The sequence below is a fragment of the Pipistrellus kuhlii genome, unplaced genomic scaffold (genome assembly GCF_014108245.1).
Source record: "Pipistrellus kuhlii isolate mPipKuh1 unplaced genomic scaffold, mPipKuh1.p scaffold_m20_p_46, whole genome shotgun sequence".
In the NCBI taxonomy this organism is placed as follows: Eukaryota; Metazoa; Chordata; class Mammalia; order Chiroptera; family Vespertilionidae; genus Pipistrellus; species Pipistrellus kuhlii.
In genome coordinates, this window is record NW_023425547.1 from 357,133 (window position 1) to 382,187 (window position 25,055).

At 37.4% G+C, this 25,055-nt stretch overlaps 1 protein-coding gene across 2 annotated transcripts in view; it reads left to right on the forward strand.

Moving 5' to 3' along the window:
• The window catches only part of ABCB7 (ATP binding cassette subfamily B member 7), a 131,404-nt gene extending 113,464 nt beyond the window's left edge, over positions 1-17,940 (forward strand). For both annotated transcript variants that reach the window (XM_036412626.2, XM_045572363.1), the window contains 3 exons: positions 8,501-8,604; positions 12,426-12,533; positions 16,667-17,940. In XM_036412626.2, coding sequence (XP_036268519.1) covers positions 8,501-8,604; positions 12,426-12,533; positions 16,667-16,882 — 428 coding nt within the window. In that variant the 3' untranslated portion in view covers positions 16,883-17,940. The remainder of the gene's footprint in view (positions 1-8,500; positions 8,605-12,425; positions 12,534-16,666) is intronic.
• Positions 17,941-25,055: the final 7,115 nt, after the last annotated feature.

Sequence of the window (25,055 nt, forward strand, 5' to 3'; positions counted from 1 at the left end):
ATTGAGCATACTGGCTTGTGTCAATTTCTGGGTTCCCTGTTCTCTTCTACTGGTTTATATGTCTGTTCTTGTGCCAGCACCAGGCAGTTTTGAGAACAGTGGCTTTGTTCTATATCTTGATATCTGGTATTTTGATCCCTCCAACAACATTGTTCTTTCTCAAGATTGCTGCAGCTGCTGTAGCTGGTTTGGCCCAGGGGATAGACCAATGGCTTGCAGACTGAAGGGTCCCAAGTTTCATTCCAGTCAGGGGCACATGCTGGGTTTGAGCTCAATCTCTAGTAGAAGGTATGGAGGAGGCAGCCAATCAATGATTCTCTCTCATCATTGATGTTTCTCTCTCTCTCCCTCTCCTTTCCTCTCTGCAATCAATAAAAATGTATTTAAAAAAAAGATTGCTGCCGGGACCGGTTTGGCTCAATGGATAGAGCGTCGGCTTGGGGACTGAAGGGTCCCGGGTTCGATTCCAGTCAAGGGCATGTACCTTGGTTGCGGGCATATCCCCAGTAGGGGGTGTGCAGGAGGCAGCTGATCGATGACTCTCTCTCATCGATGTTTCTAACTCTCTATCTCTCTCCCTTCCTCTCTGTACAAAATCAATAAAATATATTTTTAAAAAAAGAAAAGATTGCTGCAGTTATTCAGGTTCTTTTTTTTTTTATTACAGAAGAATTTTTGAAGAATTTGTTCTAAGTCTCAGAAGTATGCCGTTGGTATTTTAATGGGGATTGCATTGAATTTATAGATTGTTTTGGGTAGTATGGACATTTCAATGATGTTGATTCTACCAATCCATGAACATGGTATATTCTTCCATTTGTTGATATCTTCCTCTATCTCTTTTTTTAGTGTCCTGAAATTTTCTGAGTCCTTTGTCTCTTTGGTTAAGTTTATTCCTAGGTATCTTAATTTTTTTGTTGCAATGGTAAGTGGGGTTACTTTTTTAAAATTTCTCTTTCTGTGAGTTCATTATTGGTATATAGAAAAGCCACAGACTTCTGGGTGTTGACTTTGTATCCTGCTACACTGCTGAATCCTTTTATTAAGTCTACTACCTTGTTTCCCCGAAAATAACACAGTGTCTTATATTAATTTTTGCTCCCAAAGATGCGCTAGGTCTTATTTTCAGGGCATGTCTTATTTTTCCATGAAGAAGAATATGGTACACATTTATTGTTAAATGAAAATAAAGGAAATTTATTACCTGTATACGGTACAGTAGTACTGTAGTTGTCAACACAAACCAGACAAACTGTGAATCTTACAGTATCAAGAATTTACTCATTTATTCAATGACAATCATGTCATCATTTTCTGGAACATCATCATAACAATCCAATTCCTGAATTTCCTGGTGAATTTCTTGTGACTCCATTTCTTTCAGAATCAGTGGACCAAATCTCTCATGCTTAGCAATAGCACTGTCTTTAAATGAGTACTTCTTGTCAAGGTAGCATGCTCGTGGTGCATTTACAATGCAACTGTCAGTGATTTTCTCCCATGAATTCTTCACCCAAGTCACAACTTGTTGCATTTTAGGTTTCACAAAGTTTCCACGCTGATATCTCTACATTCTATTTTCAATGTGGTTGTTAATTTCAATGCACAAATTGTCTTTGAATGGCTTGTTTATTGCAATATCAAGAGTCTAGAGATAGACCGTCATTCCTGCGGGAATCATTTTCTGATCTATTTTTCTTTCCTGAAGAAATGTCTTCATGTCTTTAGCACGGTGAGTGCTGGCTGCATCCCAGACTAGCAGACCTCTTTGGCTCCCTCACATAACAAGCGGCAGCATTAAATCGACCCACTTCCTTATAACTCCTTGTGTGGACCAGGCTTTTTCAGTTTCAAGAATAAAAACGCCCAAAACATGTTCAATCTTTTCCTTCTTGCCCTTAGAAATGATTAAAGGTGGGATTTTAGTGCCATCCAGATGAATTGCCAAAATACAGGATACACGTGCACTTTCGTAAGCAGTGGAGGGAGTGTACACTAAGGAGGCACCCCGCTGTTCAATTGTTGTTTGAGGTGATTGGCCCATAAACACTGCAGTTTCATCCATAGCAATCATGTTGGAAAGATTGTATTTAGAGAAGTCAGCATCATCAATAAAGGACTTGAATGCAAGTGCTCGCTTAATAACTTGAGTATCTTCCAACCTAAACAATGTTGTAGATCTTCTTAAAGACAGTTCACTTTGCTGAAGGAAATTATCCAGCCAGTGTTGTGATGTTTTCAAGTCTTTGGGGACTATGACAAACTGTGGTGCCATTGCAAGGGCAAATTCTTGAATCTGAGCCCTATTCACAACCAAAGCCTCTGCTCTCCTGTCAACAACCCATTCACAAATCAGGTCTTCCAGCTCGGAAAATAATGGTTGCCGACCTGATCCACACTTGTGCTTTTTAGCATTTCCCTTGTCCACTTGTTCAATGAGGTTACCATATTCTGTTCGCCATTTTCGGACCAATCGGATACTCAACATCTTCTCTTTGCAGAAAGCAGTAAGATTTTGGCCCCAAGAGCCTTCCACAATTCCTTTCTTGTACTCCACAGAGTAGCTTTTTCTTTTTGTGCTCATTTCTAGGGGTAAAAAAAGGAATTGGGGTATCAAGGTGGGGGGAGGGGGTTCACTTAAAATGACGCAAGGGGGTCAGAGGGGGGATCAAAATGGCACAGGAGAATCAGAGGGGGGATTAGCATTTTAGTATCCCCTTTTGATTCTCCTGTGTCATTGTGATTGCCCCCTCTGATCCTCCTGTGTCATTTTAAGTGATCACCCTCCCCCCACACCTGTGCCACTGAACACCTTCACCAGACATCCCCCCTACCCCTTTATCAGACATTTACCCCCTGGGGCCTGCCTGGGGACTGTCACTGGGCTTGCTGGGGCCTGGATCTGGGCTGGAGCAGGGTCTGCCACTGACTAAGAACCTTCAGTCATCATGAGGGCAGCTGTGAGCATCAGGTAGTGTCACCAGAGACAGACCAGCACTCCCTACCTTCGCTGCATCTCGTCCGCTCTAATCCTCCTGTTCTTCTACACTCATCTGCGAAAGTCTCCTCCTCTCTCCCACCCCGCGCTCACCACTGATTCTGACCTCCACTCCGCCTCCACACAGCAGTGACGTCAGGACTCCGCGTAACATCACTGGTTGCTAGACGCCAGTTGGGGCAGCCCTAGCAACCAGTTTATGGTAAATTAATTTTCATTCTGAGACAGAGCCTGGGGGCCTTATTTTCGGGGGATGCCTTATATTTCACTCAGAAGGAAACCTGTAAGTAGGTCTTATTTTCGGAGGATGTTTTATTTTCGGGGAAACATGGTAGTTTTTGTTGGAGTCTGATGTTTTATAAGTACAATATTATTTCATCTGCAAATAAGTACAGTTTTACTTCTTTTCCAATTCGGATGCTTTCTATCTCTTCTTCTCTGATCGTAATGGCTAGTACTTCCAGTACTGTGTCAAAGAGGAGTAGTGAGGGTGGGCATCCCTGTCTTGTTCCTGTTCTTAGGGGAAATGGGTTTAGTTTTTGCCCATTGAGTGTGATGTTGGCTGTGAATTTGTCATATTTGGCTTTTATTATGTTGAGGTATAGTCCTTTTATTCCCACCTTGCTGAGAGATTTTATCAAAAAGTTTGTTGGATTTTATAAAATGATTTTTCTGCATCAATTGATATGATTTTATGGTTTTTATCTCTCAGTTTGTTTATGTGATGTAGCACATTTATTGGTTTGCAGATATTGTACCATCTTTGCATCCCTATAATAAATCCCAGGTGGTCACGGTGTATGATCTTTCTAATGTAATGCTGGATTGGATTTGCTATAATTTTATTGAGGATTTTGGCATTGGTGGTCATGAGGGACATTGGCCTGTAATTTTCTTTCTTTGTATTGTCTTTATCTGGTTTTGTGATTAGGATAATGCTGGCTTTGTAAAAGAGCTTGGAAGTGCTCCTTTCTCTTGAATTTTCTAGAATTGGCTGAGGAAGATATGTTTTATTTCTTCTTTGTATGTTTGATAAAACTCCCCTATGAAGCCATTTGGTCCAGGGCTTTTTTTTTTTGTTAGAAGTATTATTATTATTATTATTATTATTATTATTATTACTTCTTCAATTTCCTCCATAGTTATTAGCTTATTCATTTTTTTTATTCCTCCAGGTTGAGTTTTGGGAGTTGCATTTTTTAGGAATATGTCCATTTCTTCTAGGTTGACCAGTTTCTTCGAGTAAAGTTGCTCATAGTATTTTTTTTATGATTCTTCATATTACTGTGGGGCCTGTTGTTATTTCACCTCTTTCATTTCTGATTTTGTTTACTTGGGTTTTCTCTCTTGTCTTCTTGATGAGCCTGGCGTGTGGTTCATCAATCTTGTTTATCCTTTCAAGGAACCAGCTCTTGGTTTCATTGAACTTTTGTATTATTTTTTTAGTCTATATGTCATTTATTTCTGCTCTAGTCTTTATGATTTCCTTCCTTCTACTCACTCTGGGCTTTTCTTGTTGTTCTCTTTCTAATTATTTAAGTTGCAGAGTTATATGGTTTATGACCATTTTTTCTTGTTTTTTGAGTTAGGCCTTTAATCTTATGAACTCTTCCCTCTCAGGACTGATTTTACTGTGTCCCAAAGATTTTAGCTTGTTTTATTTTCATTGTCATTTGTTTCCAGGATGTTTTTTATTTCTTCTTTGATCTCTTTGTTTAATAGTATCGTTATTCAGCTTCCAAGTGTTTGAATTTTTCGATTTTTTTTTACTGTAATTGATTTCTAATTTTATGCCTTTGTGATCTGACAAGATGCTTGATCTGATTTCAATCCTTTTGAATTTGGAGAGACTTGCCTGTGTCCCAATATGTGGTCTGTCTTTGAAAATATCCCATGTGAGCTTAAGAAGAATGTATATTCTGTAGTTTTGGGTGGAATGTTCTAAAGATGTTGATTAAGTCCATTTGATCTCGTAAGTCTTTTAGAATTTGTGTTTCTTTGTTTATTTTTTTTTGTCTAGAGCACATGTGTCAAACACAAGGCCCGCAGGCCAAATCTGTCCCGCCAGGCCTTGCAATGTGGCCCGCACTGCGCTGTCATCACTGCACTCCGCTGCGTTTCCATCACAATGACAGTTTATGACTGTTCAGTAAACCATTCGGCCCGCGATTTAGGCTGGATTTTAGATTTTGGCCCCTTCTCTGATTGAGTTCGACACCCCTAGGACTCTAGAGGATTTATCCAGTGATGTTAATTGGGTGTTAAAATCTACTATGATTGTGTTGCTGTCAATTTCTCCCCTGATATCTTCCAGAAGTTTTGTTTGTTTGTTTGTTTTTATGTATGTTCCTTCATTGGGTGCATAAATGTTTACCAGAGTTATATCCTGTTGTTTTACCAATCCCTTTAGAATTATGAAGTGGCCTTTCTTGTCTCTTGTTATTGTCTTCACTTTGAGGTCTGTTTTGTCAAATGTAAGTATTCCTACCCCAGCTTTATTTTCATATCCATTTGCCTGATAGATATTTTTCCATCCCTTCACTTTCAGTCCATGTGAGTCCCTTGTTCTGAGGTGGGTCTCCTGTAGACAGCATATATTTGGGTTATTTTTTCTTATCCATTCAGTCACTCGATTTCTTTTGACTAGAGCATTTAATCCATTTACATTTAATGTTATTATTGATTAGGTACTCGTTTGTAGTCATTTCTGTACTTTATGCCTGTGTTCCTTCCTCCCTTTCTATTTCTTATTTTTACAACATTCCCTTTGGCATTTCTTGCATTGCTGGTTTGGTAGTAATAAACTCCCTTAGCCTTTTTTTTGTGTCTGTGAAGCTCCTAATTCCCCCTTCAATTTTGATTGACAGCCTTGCTGGATAGAGTATTCTTGGATTCAGTCCTTTGCTTTGCATCACTTTGTATACGTCCTTCCATTCCATTTTATTTTTATGTGTTTCTGTTGAGAAGTCATTTGATAATCTGATGGGGGATCCTTTGTAGGTAACTCTTTGTCTCTCTCTTGCAGCCTTTAAGATTCTCCCTTTGTTGTTAACATTTTCCATTGTAATTATGACATGTTTTGGTGTGTGACTTTTGGGATCTTGCTTGGAAGCTTAGGAATCTCTATACTTGGGTGACTCTTTTCTTCCCCATATCAGGGAAGTTTTCTGTCATTATTTCTTCACATATATTTTCTAATCCTTGCTGCTTTTCTTGTCCTTCTGGCAGCCCTATTATACGTACGTTACTTTGTTTTGTGTTGTCCCAAAGGTCCCATAGGCTCTCGTCCTGCTTTTTCCCCCCTCCAGTTTCTGTTCAGTTTGGGCTTGTTTCTCTATCTTATCTTCTAACTTATTAATTCAGTCCTCTGCTGCTTCTTGTCTGTTGCTGAAACCTTCCATGGTGTTTTTGATTGTAGCTATATCACTTTTAATTTCTTCCTGGTTTTTACATAGGTTGTTGATTTTTTTGTTCATCTGGTGTATGACCTGTAAGGCCATTACTCTGATTTCTTTTTCTGTCATGCTATGTGCCTCCCTTTCACTTATTTCCTTTCTTGTCGGTTCCTCTTTTTTTTTCTGGGGATTGTGTCTTTGTCTCCCCTGACTAACTATCACTATAAGGTTCAAACACCAAGTTGCCAGGGCCTAGGCCGTGTGCAGTGGGAGCTTCATGCCACATGAGTGTCACTGAAGAACTCCGACACCAAGATGTGTGGTTGCCATGGGTTGGTGTGAGTCAACCTTGACCAGGATCAGAGACACCAGCACTTAGTGCAATCTCGTGCTATCAGGGACCCGCCTGCACTGCACTGAAAAAGAGATCCCACTAGTATGTGCCAAAAATCAGAGTTCCCTAGAGTGTGCCAGGAGTCAGAGTCCCCCTGTGCCCATGCTGAGAATCGAATATCAGAGTCTGTGTTTCTTGGTGCGGCCTCCTACCGAAAATCAGGGTCTCTGTGTGCACATGTGCCAACAATTGTGGTCACTGGCTCTTAGTGTGTGTGCACTGGGAATCAGGGATTCCAGGCACATGCATTGAGAAACAGAATCAAGTCACTGGTGCTCAGTGCTGCCTCTCGTGTGGAGAATCAGGATCTCCAGTCTGCTTGGGGGACCAGGTTGGACAGCTGCCCTGTGTCGGTAGGAGGTCCACTCCTGCACTGTGGAAAACAGACTTTCATGTGCACTTTCCCAGAGTCTAAAATTGGGTGGCTCTGCCCCCCTGTGTGAGCATGGGGTCTGGTCACAGTGGTGCATGCTGAGGTAAACAGCCTCTCATTGTCCAGTAAGTCCTTTTTTTTCCCCATTAAAATATCGGGATGACATTTAATATATAGATTTCAAGTATACAACTCTTATGATACATCATCTGTATATTGCATGCACTGTGTTTACCACCCCAAACTGTTTCTGTTTTAAAATTCTTAAATGACAAGGACCCAATAGTAAATAATTAAGGTTAAATAAGAGGTATGTACCCTTAATTTTGAAGAGTGCTACAAAAATAATAGCTTTATGACAAAAAAATCCTTGAGAATACTGGCTGAATGGTACCTTTTAATGTTAAGAGATAAATTGTTTTATGTCTTCAGGTTTCAGGTATTGAATTTGTTTTTGGCCTTTTCAGTTCTCCAGTAGTGAAATTTTTCTGAGATTACTGTTTCTGGGGAAGTAATATAAAGTACATATAAAGTAACATGTAGCCCTAGCCGGTTTGACTCAGTGTATAGAGAGCATCGACCTGTGGACTCAAGGTTCCTGGCTTTAATTCTGGTCAAGGGCACATGCCTGGGATGCGGGCTGGGTCCCCAGTAGGGGGCATGCAGGAGGCAGCCAATCAATGATTCCCTCTCATCATTGATGTTTGTATGTCTCTCTTCCTCTCCCTTCCTCTTTGAAATCAGTAAAAATATGTTTAAATAAAAAGAATAAAGTAACATGTAATGAGCATATTTCTGGTTTGAGGAATAATTGTGGAATCAAAGTTTTTACTTCCCCTCTTCATTGTTTCACTTGTCATGAAGTCAGAATAAAAAACTACATTTATGCCGAAACCGGTTTGGCTCAGTGGTAGAGCGTCGGTCTGCGGACTGAAAGGTCCCAGGTTCGATTCCGGTCAAGGGCATGTACATTGGTTGCGGGCACATCCCCGGTAGGGGGTGTGCAAGAGGCAGCTGGTCGATGTTTCTCTCTCATCGACGTTTCTAGCTCTCTATCTCTCTCTCCTCCTCTCTGTAAAAAAATCAATAAAATATATTAAAAACAAACAAACAAAAAAAAAACAACACAACTACATTTATGTTCCAAGGAATGTAGTTTGTCAAAGGATGTCATGTATAAACTTAAACTCTTATAACTGAGCAGGTAAATGCTGAAGGTGCTATTATATTTGCTGGTTATATCCTATGCAAATACTAGAAACATAAAATATGTCTTTGATATGTTTCCTTAAACTAGTGTTTTTGTTTGTTTGTTTGTTTGTTTGTTTGTTTTTTACCAGGAGGAGAAAAGCAAAGAGTAGCAATTGCAAGAGCCATTTTGAAGGACCCTCAAGTTATTCTCTATGATGAAGCCACATCATCATTAGATTCAATTACTGAAGAGGTAAATGATGGTGAAAATATAAAACTCTTCAATTATCAATGCTTTAATTTGTCCTTGGAATTTTTAAAAAAATATATATTTTATTGATTTTTCACAGAGAGGAAGGGAGAGAGATAGAAACGTCGATGAGAGAGAAACATCAACCAGCTGCCTCTTGCACACCCCCTACTGGGATGTGCCCGCAACCAATGTACATGCCCTTGACCGGAATCGAACCTGGGACCTTTCAGTTTGCAGACCGACGCAGACCACTGAGCAAACCGGTTTCAGCTGTCCTTGGAATTTTTAATAAAATAGCTATCTTCTTTTGTATTTTGAGTGAACGTCAATGGAAGGTGCTATAGAGCCATTTTTTCCCAGGTAGCAATTGTTGATAGTAAGAATGCCAGACTGCAATGAAAGATTACATTGTTCAGTTCATTTGCAAGTATGCCTTCTTTTGGAACTGTATTATACCTTATGCTCTTGTTGCATTGCCCTTGCGTTTTACAAAGCTGTAGAAATTCTCTAGTCCACTGGCAAAGGAAGAAAATTTTAGTTTTTCTGCTATTACCACTTAACATTCATTAAAATAATCATGTAAATGATTGTGATACAGTATACACCAGAAAGCCTTTCACTTGTCATGGAGCAACTCACTGAGGTGCAAACTGGCACACACAACCTGTGGTGCTGGTATCAAATTATATTTATTTCACAACAAATATTACGAAACTGATGTCATGGTACTATTATCCAGAAGTTACATTATACTTCATAACAACATATTTGTATTAAATACAAAAGTCTTAACAACAATGATAATTTCATGAATATATCTCCTTAGTCTACATTGAAGATAGCTACCCTGTTTCCCCGAAAATAAGACAGTGTCTTATATTAATTTTTTCTCCCAAAGTTGCAGTAGGTCTTATTTTCAGGGGATGTCTTATCTTTCCATGCGTTAGGTCTTATTTTCGGGGGATGTCTTATTATCAGAGGATGTCTTATTTTCGGGGAAACACGGTAGATGTATGTTGTCAGTTTCTTACTTTCACCCATATTTACTTGAATATATAGTTAAAACCTAGTGTTGAAGGATAGGCCTAATTTCAGTTTTACAGTGTGTATGACATAATTTTTGCATATGAGAATTAAGTTCAGAGCACATTATTTGATTTGTCATGTGCTTAAAACAGTTTAATTTCTAAGTGAATTGTTCAGCATAAGGATTCATTACATTTGAAGGGAACCTTAAACAGGACAGACCCCATTCACGGGCAGAATAGGAATCTATATATATAAAAGCCTAAGCTATCAGACAACCGGATGACTGGCCGGTAGCTATGATGCGTGCTGACCACCAGGGGGCAGATGCTTAATGAAGGATATGCCCCCTGGTGGTCAGTGCACTCTCACAGCAGAAGTGCCACTTAGCTGACAGATGGACACTAGACGCTGGGCTCATGGCTGGTGAGCGCAGCTGCGGCAGCGTGAGCCTCTTCCATGGACACTCCCCCTGTAGGAGCAGCATGGCACCCAGTCTGGGCTTGGGCTCCTCCCTGGCTTTCTGCTGCTTCCAGCACAACTTTGTGCTATGAAGGATCAACGCAGACAGCAGGCAGGAGCCCTAGCAGGTAAGGCCGGGCTGTGGCAGCAGGGAGGTCCATTGATCCCCATAGACCAGGCCAAAGGACCCCACCAGCACAAGTCTGTTTATAAAAACTTTATATCTAAAAATATTTCCTTCATGTTCATGACAAATTAAGAGTCTCAACAGTCATTATTTGAGCCATGTAGCTTTATCATGTCATGGAGCATAACTCATTAAGAGGTAGCAGAGAATCTTCCCCAAGGGAATGGGTTATCAACATATTTGGTCCTTTTTAATAGGTCCATAGAGCACATAAGAGTTTAATTTCATGAGGATTAGGAAGTGGAGTCCCTACAGACATCACAATTTTTCTTAGAATTGGTCCTGCACTTTCTTTTCAGTCTGCAGTAGTAAAATATAATTTCTTCTTTTCCTGGGTAACCATGTACTCTTGATAATTTTTTTTTTTTTAATAAATACAATGTTTAGAAATATCAATAGGAAGACATTTGATATATCTCCATCTCCCACATGCCTATTTCCATTTAGCTAGCTGTATTTAGACTGAGGTTTCCAATGTGTGTATATGTATGCAAAGTATATGTGTGTGTGTGTGTGTGTGTGTGTGTGTATACACACACACACACACACATGCACTTTACAGGTAAAGTAAACAAAAATGTGTTTTCCAGAATGCATTAACAAGTCAGAATTATCATAAAAATAAGTTTCCTCAAGTTAATACATACATGGCCGAAACCGGTTTGGCTCAGTGGTAGAGCATCGGTCTGTGGACTGAAAGGTCCCAGGTTCGATTCCGGTCAAGGGCATGTACGTTGGTTGCGGGCACATCCCCGGTAGGGGGTGTGCAAGAGGCAGCTGGTAGATGTTTCTCTCTCATCGATGTTTCTAGCTCTCTCTCTCTCTCCTTTCCTCTCTGTAAGAAAAATCAATAAAATATATTAAGAAAAAAAAATTATACATACATGATTTTCTGTGTCCTTTTTGTCCTCTAAGTTTGAAGGTAAAACAAATACGTGCCCATTGAGACTCATATTTTTCTCTTAATCTTTTTTTTTTAAATTTCTTTGCATCTTATCATTAGAGTCCCTCCTTATTTCATTTTTGCTCTCATTGACCAAATAAACATCATATCTGGATATGCTCCTAATTATTTATCATTATGGTTTGTTTGTTTTTAAATATAGAAAATATCCACCTTCTCCCAGACTAAAATTTACAGAAATGTTGCTTATCTTAAAGCTAATTTTTCCAGGACAATGTGGTCATATTTACCTTCCCCCTCCCTTTTTTTTAATTGATTTTCCCCTTAGTTATTATTAGACTAGAGGCCCAGCTCATGAAATTGTGCAGGTAGGGTCCCTAGGGCCTAGCCTCCTGCAGTCAGGGCCATCTTCTATCCGTTCACCAGTCCTCAGGCCTACAGGAAAGCGGATGCCGGCTACTTCATCTCCATGCTTGTGCGCTAGGTCAGCCAGTGATGGAACACACTTTGTGCTTGGGGTTGCTCACGCGGGCGCTGCCACTGCTGTTGCTGCTGGAGCTTGAGATGCTGACAGAAGCTGCAGGGCATGCCCGTGACCTACACGCCCCAGCATGAACCACCCTGAGTAGGCAGGGCATTCCATCAGCGGCTGGCCGACACACATGCATGGAGGTGAAGTCGCCGGCATCTGCTTTCCCACAGGCCTGAGTCCTCAAGCAGCTGGGGATGAGCTGGTGATCCCAACAGCCTGACAGCCAGCCCAGTCCTCCTGGCACCCACCCCAATTCTCCTGTTCACCATCTCTGATCCATTGGAGCCTGCGGGCCTGGGACAGGGACCAAGAGATAGTTGTTCAGCCCACTCACCAGTCCCCAGTCCCACCCCGCCCGGCTGGGATGGAGGGCCGGCAGGTACTCAATGCACCTCATGGTGGCCAGTCATTTGGTCATCACGTTTGGACACTGGAGATATATATATATATATATATATATATATATATATATATATATATATATATATATATTCAAATATTTGGTAGTAGTATAAAGTTTATGTAGTATAAAATTAATTGACATTTTATGTGTTCCTTTAGGGAATATATGGTTATTTGGTAGTAGTATAAAGTTTATGTAGTATAAAATTAATTGACATTTTATGTGTTCCTTTAGGGAATATATGGTTATTTTAATTTACATTTACCTAATCTTTTTCCCCCTCTTATTCTTGTTGCCAATCTTACAGACAATTCTTAGTGCCATGAGGAATGCAGTTAAACACAGAACTTCTATTTTCATTGCACACAGACTGTCAACAGTAGTTGATGCAGATGAAATCATAGTCTTGGACAAGGTAAGAAATTTAACTATAAAGTTTAGTATTTGAAGAACATTGTGAATTTTAACAAACATAAGTAAATGAAATAGTTTCTCTAATAGTTTTTCTCATGGGGAAAATAATAAAATGGACAGCCCACTGTCTCTCTTCTGTGGGAATTAATATAAAAGTGTACTGTCTAAATGTCATAGACAAATCAAAGTACTGCTATTGTGATTGGTGGATTTGAAATTTGTAATATTGAAATAGTTTCTCTTCTCTACTTTCTATAAGGACTTCTCCCCATCCCTGGTACATTATCTAACACTTTGTTTTTTCAACTTTCATGCAGCATTGTCTTTGATTATCTTTCCCTCCTAATAAATGAACCTTCAATTCTTTATCATTTTTGAAACCCTGAGTACTGGGAGTTAAGGAAGAAGAAACATTCTCATATACTTTCCATATTAAGTTACTGAGATAGAATTTTTCATGCCACTAAATGTTGTATATGATATTCTATGGTGTATATATTATTCCTTTTATAAGTTACCTGTGTATTGGAGACCCTAGGTTTTTTTGTTTATTTGTTCATCTCTGTGTACATTCATTAGAAAATAAAGTGATTTTCCCCATATGATTCAACCAGAATATCTTAAATGAAAAATTTTGTGGGTGTGCTTTATTATCTCATTGATATTTAAGAATCTGAAATAAAATCTGCTGTTTTGTGCTTTTTTTTAAACTAAATTTTCCAATTGTATGCAGTTATGCAAATAAAGCCTTTCCTTTTCTTATAAAATATTAGTACTTTAGCAGGCATGTGCTTACCTGCCTCATGACATAAGGTTCACAGTATTTATACAGTTATATTACAACATTGCTACTTGGAGTTTGGATTATAATTGGAAATAACTTATTAATGATTATGGCACCTGTATCTAAAATATCTTTGGGTTCATAATTTGATGATTCTGTAATTGCATGATCATGAAGATCAGACATTTTTATTTTCTAGTGAAACTTACTGTGACCTCATTTGTTCTGTCAGCAGTCTCTTATAATATTAATGTTGAGTCTACATGAGAAATAGCATTCCCACTCTGGCCTATTTGCTCAGTGGTTAGAGCACTGGCCTGTTTATCAAAGGTTTAAGATTTCGATTCCTGGTCAAGGGCAGGTGCCTCGGTTGTGGGTTCAGGAGGCAACCAATGGAAGTGTCTCTCTCACATCAATGTTTCTTTCTCTCCTCCTCACTCCCTCCCACTTTCTCTAAAAAATCAATGGAAAATATTCCTCGGGTGAGGATTAACAAAAACAAAGAAAGAAAGAAAGAAAAAGAATAGCATTCCTAAGACTCTTCCTCACCCTGTACAGCCTAGTGTTTACCCCTTCCCAGCCTTGGAAAGAGGCTAGATTTTTGCTTGTCAGGAAATTTAGTCAGAGAGGCTCTGGACACATTAAAATTACCAAACAAATTAGCAATGAGGGGCTTGATTAAGTGGTAATCAAAACATACCAACAAAACAAGACCACACAGACTGTCTTGTGCTACTGGCTCCAAGAACCTTGCCAACCAGCTGTTTATTTCTGCTATCATCACTCCTTCCCTCATCGTCAGATAATTGGAAGATTCTTCTCTGGAGAAAAAAAGGTAGCCTCAGAAAAAAGAGATATTTGAATTTGAGGGCCTCAACAAAAAGACCAGCTACCCATGTAATCATCCTTCAGTGAAACCCAACAGTTGAAAAGGCTACTCCCAAGTCAGCTTTTTAAGGCACAACTTTTAATTATCAGTGGATAATAAAGGAAGACCCCTTAAGACAAGCAAAAAAAAAAAAAAAAGTTGATTAAATAGCTTCTGCACAACAAATGGGAGATTTCATAGAGAAGGCTGAGAAACTGAGAGACTTTTTTGGGATCTGAGAAAGATCTAGAATAGGAGGAATCTATGAGTGCTGTTGTTTTTATCTTCCTCCACTTGGATAATGCAGGCAGGAACTCTATCTTTGTGCTCCAACTGACGCCTTAGTGTAGGGGTGTCGAACTCAATCAGAGAAGGGGCCAAAATCTAAAATCCAGCCTAAATCGCGGGCCGAATGGTTTACTGAACAGTCATAAACTGTCATTGTGATGGAAACGCAGCGGAGTGCAGTGATGACAGCGCGGTGCGGGCCACATTGCAAGGCCTGGCGGGACGGATTTGGCCCGCGGGCCTTGTGTTTGACACATGTGCCTTAGTGCATTCCTAGTCCCCCCAGCTGGAGCTTGATTCAGTGGGTCCAACAGGTTACAGTGTTACACACATTAGGCTACTGCTGTGTGTTCCCACAGGGCTGCCTTGCTATGACTGTTCCATAGGCAAAAAGCTGGAACAACAGGGAGCTACCATAGATGTGTGCATACTAGGCTGTTCTTCCCCTAACCTACTCTTTCTGGCCAGGCTACAACCAAGGTGCCACATACTCCAGTCCTGATTTGAACCAGCTTACCTAAACTAACAGTCTACATAAAGGCCACTTTTTCAAGATTAGGAGAGATACCTGTCACATCTGTGTTATAGGAACAAACAGAGAAAGTCAAAATAAGAGAGTAATATGCTCCAAATGAAGGAACGAGCAAAATCCAGAAAAATTTCCTAATGAAATGGAGATAACTAATTCCCATTATAAAGAATTCAAATAAATTACTATAAGGTTGCTCAACAAACTTGAGAGTACAATAGAGAAACTCAGAAAGAAGAAAATATAATAAAAAGCCAATGATAAAGAATACAATAATGGAAATGAAAAACCAATTAGAAGGAATTAACAGCAGACTTAATATAGAAGAACAGAGTAGTGATCTGGAGATAGAATAGTGAAAATTAGCCAATCAGGATAATAAAAAGAAAAAAGGATTTTCAAAAACAAGGATAGTATAAGGGGCCTTTGTGACATCAAGCACTCTAGGGATACTACCCAAAGCAATCTACTGATTCATTGCTGTCCTTATTAAAATGCTAATGACATTCTTTTCAGAACTGGAACAATTAAATGGAACTATAAATGACCACAAACAATCAATGCAATCTTGAGAAAGAAGAACAAAGTTGGAGATAATATTATAAAACTATATTAATCAAAACAGTATGGCACTGGCACAAAAGCAGACACATCAATAGAACAGAATAGAGAACCCACAAATAAGCCCTTACTTATACAGTCAATCTTCGACAAATGGAAATGAATATCCAATGGAGAAAGGAGAGTCTTTCCAATAAGTAGTGTTGGGAAAACTAGATAGATACATGCAAAAAAATGAAACTGAATCCCTCTCTTACATCACATACAAAAGTAACCTCAGAATGGATTAAAGACTTATGTAAGACCTGAAACCATAAAACTTCTGGAATAAAACATAAGTAATAAACTATTTGACATCGTTCATAGTCATATCTTTTTAGATACACCCCCTCGAGCAAGAGAAACAAAAGCAAAAATGAACAAATGGGATTTCATCCAACTAATAAAAAGCCTCTGCACAGTGAAAGAAACCATCAACAAGACAAAAAGGCGAGCTGATAAATGGGAAAAGATATATCCCATCAGAAGCTTATATAACCCCATAACAAAAAGAATCCAATAAAAATGTTTAGAAGGCATGTGGTAGTTCTCCAGTGAAGATATACAGATGGTCAACAGACATCAAAACATACTCAACATCACTAATGATTAGGGAGATGCAAATAAAAACCTCAATGATATATCACCTCACACCTGTCAAAATGGGTATTATCAAAAAGTCTATTAGCAAGTGTCGGCAAGGATTTGGAAAAAAGGTAATCCTTATACACTGTTGGTGTGATTATAAATTGTTGCAGCCATTAATAGGAAACAGTATTAAGATTTCTCAAAAAAAAAAACCTTAAAAATAGAACCATAATACAAATCAATAATTTCACTTCTACATTTTTATCCAAGGAAAACAAATACTAATTTGAAAAGATATATGCATCCCTGAGTTCATTTAGCATTATTTACAATAGCTAAAATATGGAAGCAGCCTAGGTGTCCATCAATAGCTGAATAGATAAAGATGTGATCTTTAGTTAGAAGATATATTTTTTCAGTTATTTTGCTAGTTGTATTACCTTTCTCTATGTTTCATTTGTTTTTGCTTTTTTTTAGGGTAAAGTAGCTGAACGTGGTACCCATCATGGTTTGCTTGCTAATCCTGGCAGTATCTATTCAGAAATGTGGCATACACAGAGCAGCCATGTGCAGAACCTTGATAACTCCAAATGGCATGCAAAGAAAGAAAATGTATCCAAAGAGGAGGAAAGGAAGAAACTACAAGAAGAAATTGTGAACAGTGTGAAAGGTTGTGGAAACTGTTCCTGCTAAGTCACATGAGACATTTCCTTTTATTTTGACTATACATTTGCACTGAAGCAAAAATGTTTCATTAAAAATTATATATTCCCATTATCCATACTCCTTTAGATAAGATTTATTTGAAAGTGGATTTGAGTTTTATGTCTTTTACAATTTTTTAACTACATTTAGCCCCAAATTATTTTCTTGTTATTGCCTTCATTTTGCTCAAATCATTATTTTTGTTACTATTTGACTTTATCCCATTTCCATTTTTGAGGCCTGATAGCCATTTGATGATATTCACAACCAGATTAATCAGATTTGTTTCCAAATTTTTACATTTTTTAAAACCACCTTTATGCTGATAATTTAGGTGGAAAATGTCTGTTGTTTTTTAATTTAAAAAAGAGGACAGTAAGGTTCATTATTTTTCTTTTCTGCAACCTCCATTGAAATACTTCTATAATAGATATCTCTACTTATATTTTTAAAGTGTTTCCCACTATAACCTTTTTGAGGAAAAATTCAATTCTTGAGTCAGTTAATATAGAATGTTCTTCATCATTAACCAGCATTATAACTATCATCTAGTGCTGAGAATTTTATTTTTTTCCACCAAAATAAGATATTGCTTTTGTTTTGGACCAAAATTTATATATTTCTCCTTAAAGACTAGAAAACCCTGATGTAATTTGATATTTGCCATACTGGCAGTAATAGCCTCAGAAATTAATAGCTTTTTCCATTTCCACCTTAAATATACTGCTTTTGTTATCCGAAGTTACACAAAGAAACAAATAAATGAGATATGTGTATGCATGTGTGTGTGCACACGCTCACACGTAAATATAGCATCATCCATTTAAAACATTTTTAGAGACCTTTAAATAAATAGGAGAGGGTTAGATGAACATGACTCTAATCTCTATTGATACTTCAGAGTTACTTTATTTCAATGTCTCCACTTTTTCAGTAATTTAATGAATTCCTTTAAGCTTGATTTAATAGGAGGAGCCCAAATGAAATATACAAGTTTTACCTGCTGGAAATAATTAATAAAATGTTGATGTATGTTCACTGAGAAATCTCTTCTCTCTTATAATTTGAATTTTCTTTCATTTGTTTGGTAGTAATCATTCAATTTAAGAAACTGTATTTCATGACCAACCACATGACTACATTAAGAGCCTTTATCAGAAAAGGTTTTAAACTACTTATTATATTGGTTTATGGTTAGTGTGTTTTAAATGGTAATTTGGGGTGGGTGAGACTAATGTTTCCTTATTTTATATATTCATTTGTGCGTGGATACTTGTCTAATTTGAGTATCCAGTTTTGTTTTATGAAGGCAATTTGATAAGTAGCTTGCAACCAGTATTTCACGGCTAGTCTTTGACACTAGACTAAGTGATGCAGGATCTTGCTTCTGGAGTTGTAGTTAAATACTGAGATGCATAATAAACTGAAAAATGGGGATAGGAATGAACATTTCTTAATCTGAAGCCACAGACATTATTATTCTTCTGAAGGAAAAAAAAGCAATTCCTTCGAACAAATCAGCTGTATTACTAGAAATGTGCTTAATCTAGATAGAAATTTTGCTTCTGTTAACTCCTTCTATATACATTTCTAATGATGCTGATGGAAAAGATTTAGCTTAGCTGTATAATCAAGCAGGTAAGATTGAAGTAGCTATTAGAATTACTCATTTTGAGTGTGAATAGTGAGATTCAAAGTAAGTGATTCTGCAGTTTGTGAAACATTTAGTCAAAGAAAAATAGGAATTTTTTAGGTTGGGTGCAATTTCCCTAGAAAGGTATTTGAAGCACTATTTGTCCATGTGATTGGAAGTGGTTTTTAAACCATTGGGTCATTGTGGTCATTGACCAATATTTTCAGCTAATAAAAAGTTACCCAAACGCACATATTTTGTAGGGGTCATAACTAAGTCTTAAATATTTTTCTCTTCATCATATTAAGGTGATTCCTTACATTGAAATAATAGACTAATCAAAATGAAAGGAAAGCTTTCTAGGATCATTCAGAAGCAATGACTAGAAAAAAAAAGGGTTTTACTATAATTACATTACAATATTACATAAGTTATAAATTTTACAAATCAGTACTGCAACATAGCTTTTTAAAAAATATATTTTATTGATTTCAGAGAGGAAGGAGAGAGAGATAGAAACATCAATGATGAGAGCATTGATTGGTTGCTTCCACCTGGGAATTGAGCCTAGTACCTGGGCATGTGCCCTGACATGGAATCTAACCATGACCTCCTGATTCATAGTTTGATGCTTAACAACTAAGCCACTCTGGCTAGGCTGCAACATAGTTTTTTATGTATTGGGATAATTTGGAGTTTTGAAAAAGAGGCTCTTAAAATGGAGCATGATGACAGGGTTTACCTCATCCCGTTATTTTAAACATTTTCTTTGTAAGGGAATTCCAGTTTACAAAAATTAAATTGAAACTGAGGTAATTTGGGATCATAAACAATGGGCCAGATGTTTTCTTGAAGGTTTTTAACATAGAAATAACTTGGTGAGCAGATGAGCTCTTTTGTTGAGAGTCATTTCTTAGAATCAGAAAGAAATCTTAGCATTTGGACAAGCTCACAGTCTGTATTTTTTTTTTAATCCTCATAACTTTTATTTTTTATTTAATTTTTTAATTTTTTTTAAATTTATTAAATTATTATCTGTGTACATATTTTAACATTGCCCCCCCCCCCCCCCCACATACCCTCCCTCCCCAGAGTTTTGTGTCCCTTAGTTGTACTTATATGCATGTATACAAGTCCTTCGGTTGATCTCTTATCTCCCCCAGATTTCCCTACTCTCCCCGCTGTAATTTGACAGTCTGCTTGTAGCTTTACGGTCTTTATATCTATCTTTTGGTTTGTCAGTTTATAATGTTTTTTAATGTCCATAAATGAGTGAGGCCATGTGGTATTTCGCTTTTATTGACTGGCTTATTTCACTCAGCATAATGTTCTCTAGTTCTATCCAGGTTGCTGCAAATGATGAGAATTCCTTCTTTTTTATGGTAGCATAGTATTCCATTGTATAGATGTACCATAGTTTATTGATCCAATCATCTGCTGACGGGCACCTAGGCTGTTTCCAGATTCTAGTTATTGTAGATTGTGCTGCTGTGAACATAGGGGTGCATATATCCTTTCTGATTGGTGTTTTTAATTTCTTGGGATATATTCCTAGGAGTGGGATTACTGGGTCAAATGGGAGTTCCATTTTCAGTTTTTTGAGGAAACTCCATACTGTTCTCCACAGTGGTTGCACCAGTCTGCATTCCCACCAGCTGTGCACGAGGGTTCCTTTTTCTCCGCAACCTCGCCAACACTTGTCGTTTGTTGACTTGTTGATGTTGGCCATTCTGACAGGTGTGAGATGTTACTGCATTGTTGTTTTGATTTGCATCTCTTGGACAATTAGTGACTTTGAGCATGTTTTCATGTGCCTTTTGGCCTTCCTTCTGTCTTCTTTTGAAAATGTTCTATTTAGGTCCATTGCCCATTTTTTAATTGGATCATTCATCTTCCTTTTATTTAGTTGTATAAGCTGTTTGTAGATCTTGGAGATTAAACCTTTATCAGTGGTAACATTTGCAAATATGTTCTCCCACACAGTGGGCTTTCTTGTTGTTTTGTTGATGGTTTCTTTTGCCGTAAAAAAAGCTTTTTATTTTGATGTAGTCCCATTTGTTTATTTTCTCTTTAGCTTCCATTGCCCTAGGGGCAGTATCAGTGAAGAAGTTCTTTTGGCATACGTCTGAGATTTTGTTGCCTGTGGATGCTTCTAGTATTTTTATGGTTTCCTGTCTGATGTTTAAGTCCTATATCCATTTTGAGTTTATTTTTGTACATGGTGTAAGTTGGTGATCTAGTTTCATTCTTTTGCATGTATCTGACCAATTTTCCCAACACCATTTATTGAACAGACTGTCTTGATTCCATTGTATATTCGTGCCTCCTTTGTCAAATATTAATTGAGCATAGTGGTTTGGGTTGATATCTGAATTCTCTATTCTATTCCATTGATATATGTGTCTGTTCTTGTGCCAGTCCCAGGCTGTTTTGAGAACAGTGGCTTTGTAATACAGTTTGAAATCTGGTATTGAGATCCCTCCTACTTTGTTCTTTCTCAGGATTGCTGTGGCTATTTGGGGTCTTTTATTGTTCCAAATAAATTTTGGAGAGTTCTTTCTAGGACAGTGAAATATGTGCTTGATATTTTAATGGGGAGTGCATTGAATCTATAAATTGCTTTGGGAAGTATGGACATTTTAATGATGTTGATTCTACCAATCCATGAACATGGTATGTTCTTCCATCTGTTTACATCTTCCTCTATCTCTTTTTTCAGGGTCGTGTAGTTTTCCTCATATAGTTTTTTTTTTCCTTTTTTTTCTTTTTCTTTTCTTTTCTTTTCTTTTCTTTTCTTTTCTTTTCTTTTCTTTTCTTTTCTTTTCTTTTCTTTTCTTTTCTTTTCTTTTCTTCCTTCCTTCCTTCCTTCCTTCCTTCCTTCCTTCCTTCCTTCCTTCCTTCCTTCCTTCCTTCCTTCCTTCCTTCCTTCCTTCCTTCCTTTCTTTCTCTCTCTTTCTTTCTTTCTTTCTTTCTTTCTTTCTTTCTTTCTTTCTTTCTTTCTTTCTTTTCTTTCCTTTTTCTTTCTTTTTTTTTTTTTTTTTTTTACCTCCTTAGTTAAGTTATTCCTAGGTATCTTAATTTTTTTGGTGCGATGATAAATGGGATTGCTTTTTTAGTCTCTGTTTCTGTAATTTCACTATTGGTATATAGAAATGCCATAGATTTTGTATCCTGCTACATTGCCAAAATAATTTATTAAGTCTATTAGTTTTTTGATGGAGTCTTTTGGTTTTTTTATGTACAATATCATGTTATCTACAAATAAGGATAACTTTACTTGTTCTTTTCCAATTTGGATGCCTTTTATTTCTTCTTCTTGCCTAATTGCAATGGCTAGTACTTCCAGTACTATGTCAAACAGGAGTGATGAGAGTGGGCATCCCTGTCTTGTTCCTGTTCGTAGAGGGAATGGTTTTAGTTTTGGCCCATTGATTATGATGTTTGTTGTGGGTTTATCATATATAGCTTTTATTATGTTGAGGTATGATCCTTCTCTTCCCACCTTGTTGAGAGTTTTTATCAGGAAAAGGTGTTGGATTTTATCAAATGCTTTTTCTGCATCAATTGATATAACTATATGATTTTTATCTCTCAATTTGTTTATGTGATGTATCACATTTACTGATTTGCGAATATTGTACCATCCTTGCATTCCAGAATAAATCCTACTTGGTCATTGTGTATGATCTTTCTGATGTTCTGCTGGAGCCGATTTGCTAGAATTTTGTTAAGGATTTTGGCATCTAAGTTCATGAGGGATATTGGCCTGTAATTTTCTTTCATTGAGTTGTCTTTATCTGGTTTTGGTATTCGGGTGATGCTGGCTTCATACAAGGAGTTTGGAAGTGTTCCTTCCTCTTGAATTTTTTGGAATAAGTCTGAGGAGGATAGGTTTTACTGTAGTTCTTCCTTGAATGTTTGGTAAAACTCTCCTGTGAAGCCATCTGGCCTTGGGCTTTTGTTTGCTGGAAGCTTTTTGATGACTATTTGAAATTCTTCCCAAGTCACTGGTCTATTGAGGTTTTCAGATTCTTCCTGATTGAGTTTTGGAAGATTATATTTTTCTAGGAATATGCCCATTTCCTCCAGGTTGTCCAGTTTGTTAGAATAGAGTTGTTCATAGTATTTTGTTACAATCCTTTGTATTTTGTCGGGGTTTGTTGTTATTTCACCTCTTTCATTTCTGATTTTGTTTATTTGGGTCCTCTCTCTTTGTTTTTTGGTTAGCCTGGCTAGAGGTTCATCAATCTTGTTTATCCTTTCAAAGAACCATCCCTTGGTTTTGTCGATCTTATGTATTGTTTCTTTGGTCTCTATGTCATTTATCTCTGCTCTGATTTTTGTTATTTCCTTCCTTCTGCTTACACTGGGCTTTTCTTGTTGCTCTTTTTCTAACTCTTTGAGTTGTAGAGTTAGATAATTTGTTACATTTTTTCTTGTTTTTTGCAATAGGCTTGTAGAGATATGAACTTCCCTCTCAAAACTGCTTTTGCTGTGTCCCATAGATTTTGGATTGTTGTGTTTTCATTGTCATTTGTTTCCAGGATGTTTTTAATTTCTTCCTTGATTTCTCTGGTAACTCTATACTTGTTTAATAGCATGCTGTGTAATCTCTATGTATTTGATTTCTTTGGATTATTTTTATTGTAGTTAATTTCCAGTTTTATGCCACTATGATCTTAAAAGATGCTTGATATGGTTTCTATCTTCTTGAATTTGAAGATACTTTGCCTATGTCCCAACATGTGGTCTATCTTTGAGAATGTCTCATGTTCACTTGAGAAGAATGTATATTCTGTGGCTTTGGGGTGGAATGTTCTGAAGATGTCAATTAATTCCATCTGATCTAGTGAGTCATTTGTCAAATAGTATTGATATTTATTTGCTGATTTTTTTGTTTAGATGATTTGTCTAAAGGCGACACTGGGGTATTAAAATCTCCTATTATGATTGTATTGCTATTAATCTCTCCCTTAAAGTTCTCCAGCAGTTTTTTTAAAAATTTATTTGGGTGCTCCTGTATTGGGTGTATATATGTTTACCAGGGTTATTTCTTCTTGTTGGATTGCTCCCTTTAGTATTATGAAGTAGCCTTCATTATCTCTTGATATGTCCTTCACTTTGAGGTCTAATTTGTCAGGTATAAGTATTGCTACCCCAGCTTTTTTTTTTCATTTGCATTCGCCTGGAAATCCTTTTTCCATCCCTTCACCCTCAGTCTGTGTGCGTTTTTTTTTCTGAAGTGGGTTCTTGTAGACAACAGATATATGGGTCTTGGTTTCTTATCTAATCTGTTACCCTATGTCTTTTGATTGGAGCACTTAATCCATTTACATTTAAAGTTATTATTGATAGGTACTTATTTGACGCCATTTTTATTCTATACCCTGGTGTTCCTTCTTTGCTTCCTATTTATTTTTACAATAGATCCTTTAGCATTTCTTGCTTTGCTGGTTTGGTGGTTATAAATTCCTTTAGTCTTTTTTTGTCTGTGAAGCTCCTGATTTCCCCTTCAATTTTGATTGATAGCCTTGCTGGGTACAGTATTCTTTGATTCAGACCCTTCTTTTGCATGACTTTGTATATTTCATCCCATTCCCTCTGGCCTGATGAATTTCTCTTGAGAAATCAGTTGCTAGTGTGATGGGGGTTCCTTTATATGTAACTTTCTGTCTCTCTCTGGCTGCTTTTAAGATTCTTACTTTGTTGTTGGTGTTTACCAATTTAATTATAATGTGCCTTGGCGTTGGTCTTTTGGTATTCATTTTGTTTGGGACTCTGTGAGTATCTTGGATTTGTGTGGGTTTTTTCTTCTCTATCTCAGGAAAGTTTTCTGTCATTATTTTTTGAAATATGTTTTCCATGTCTACCTCAGTTTCCTTTCCTTCTGGAACCCCTATTATTCTAATGTTGTTTTGTTTTGTATTGTCCCAAAGTTCAGTAGGCTCTCCTTCTGCTTTTTAATATTTTTTTTCTAGAAGCTCCTCTAATTGGGTATTTTTTTCCATCTTGTCTTATAGTTCACTGATGCGGTCCTCTGCTTCTTCTATCTGCTCATGATGCTTTCTATTGAGTTCTTCATAATAGCGATGCCATTTTTTAATTTCTTTTTGGTTCTTCTTCATTTCCTCTTAGTTCTTCTTCATATCCTCTTGGTTATTACTCATATTGTCAAATTTGTGTTCCATTCTTTTTATCCATCTTATGATCATTACTCTAATTCTTACTCTGGTAGGTTGCTTGCCTCTAACTCGTTTACTTCCTTTTCTGGTAATGCCTGCTTTTCTTTCATTTGTGGGCTGTTTCTTTGTCTCCCCATGGTCGTCTCTCTTTTCAGGATGTCTGGTTATGTAGTTCTCTCTCTCCTGCGTTGATTTAAAGGCACGAAATACAACACAACTAGGTACAACACACAAGGCACTGAACAGAAATGTATTTGCGATATTAATAATCTCCAATAAAGGTGACCATTAGGGAAAGGCAAATTAGGGGATAGGAGAGAAAGAAAAAAAGTAAAAAGAGAAGATG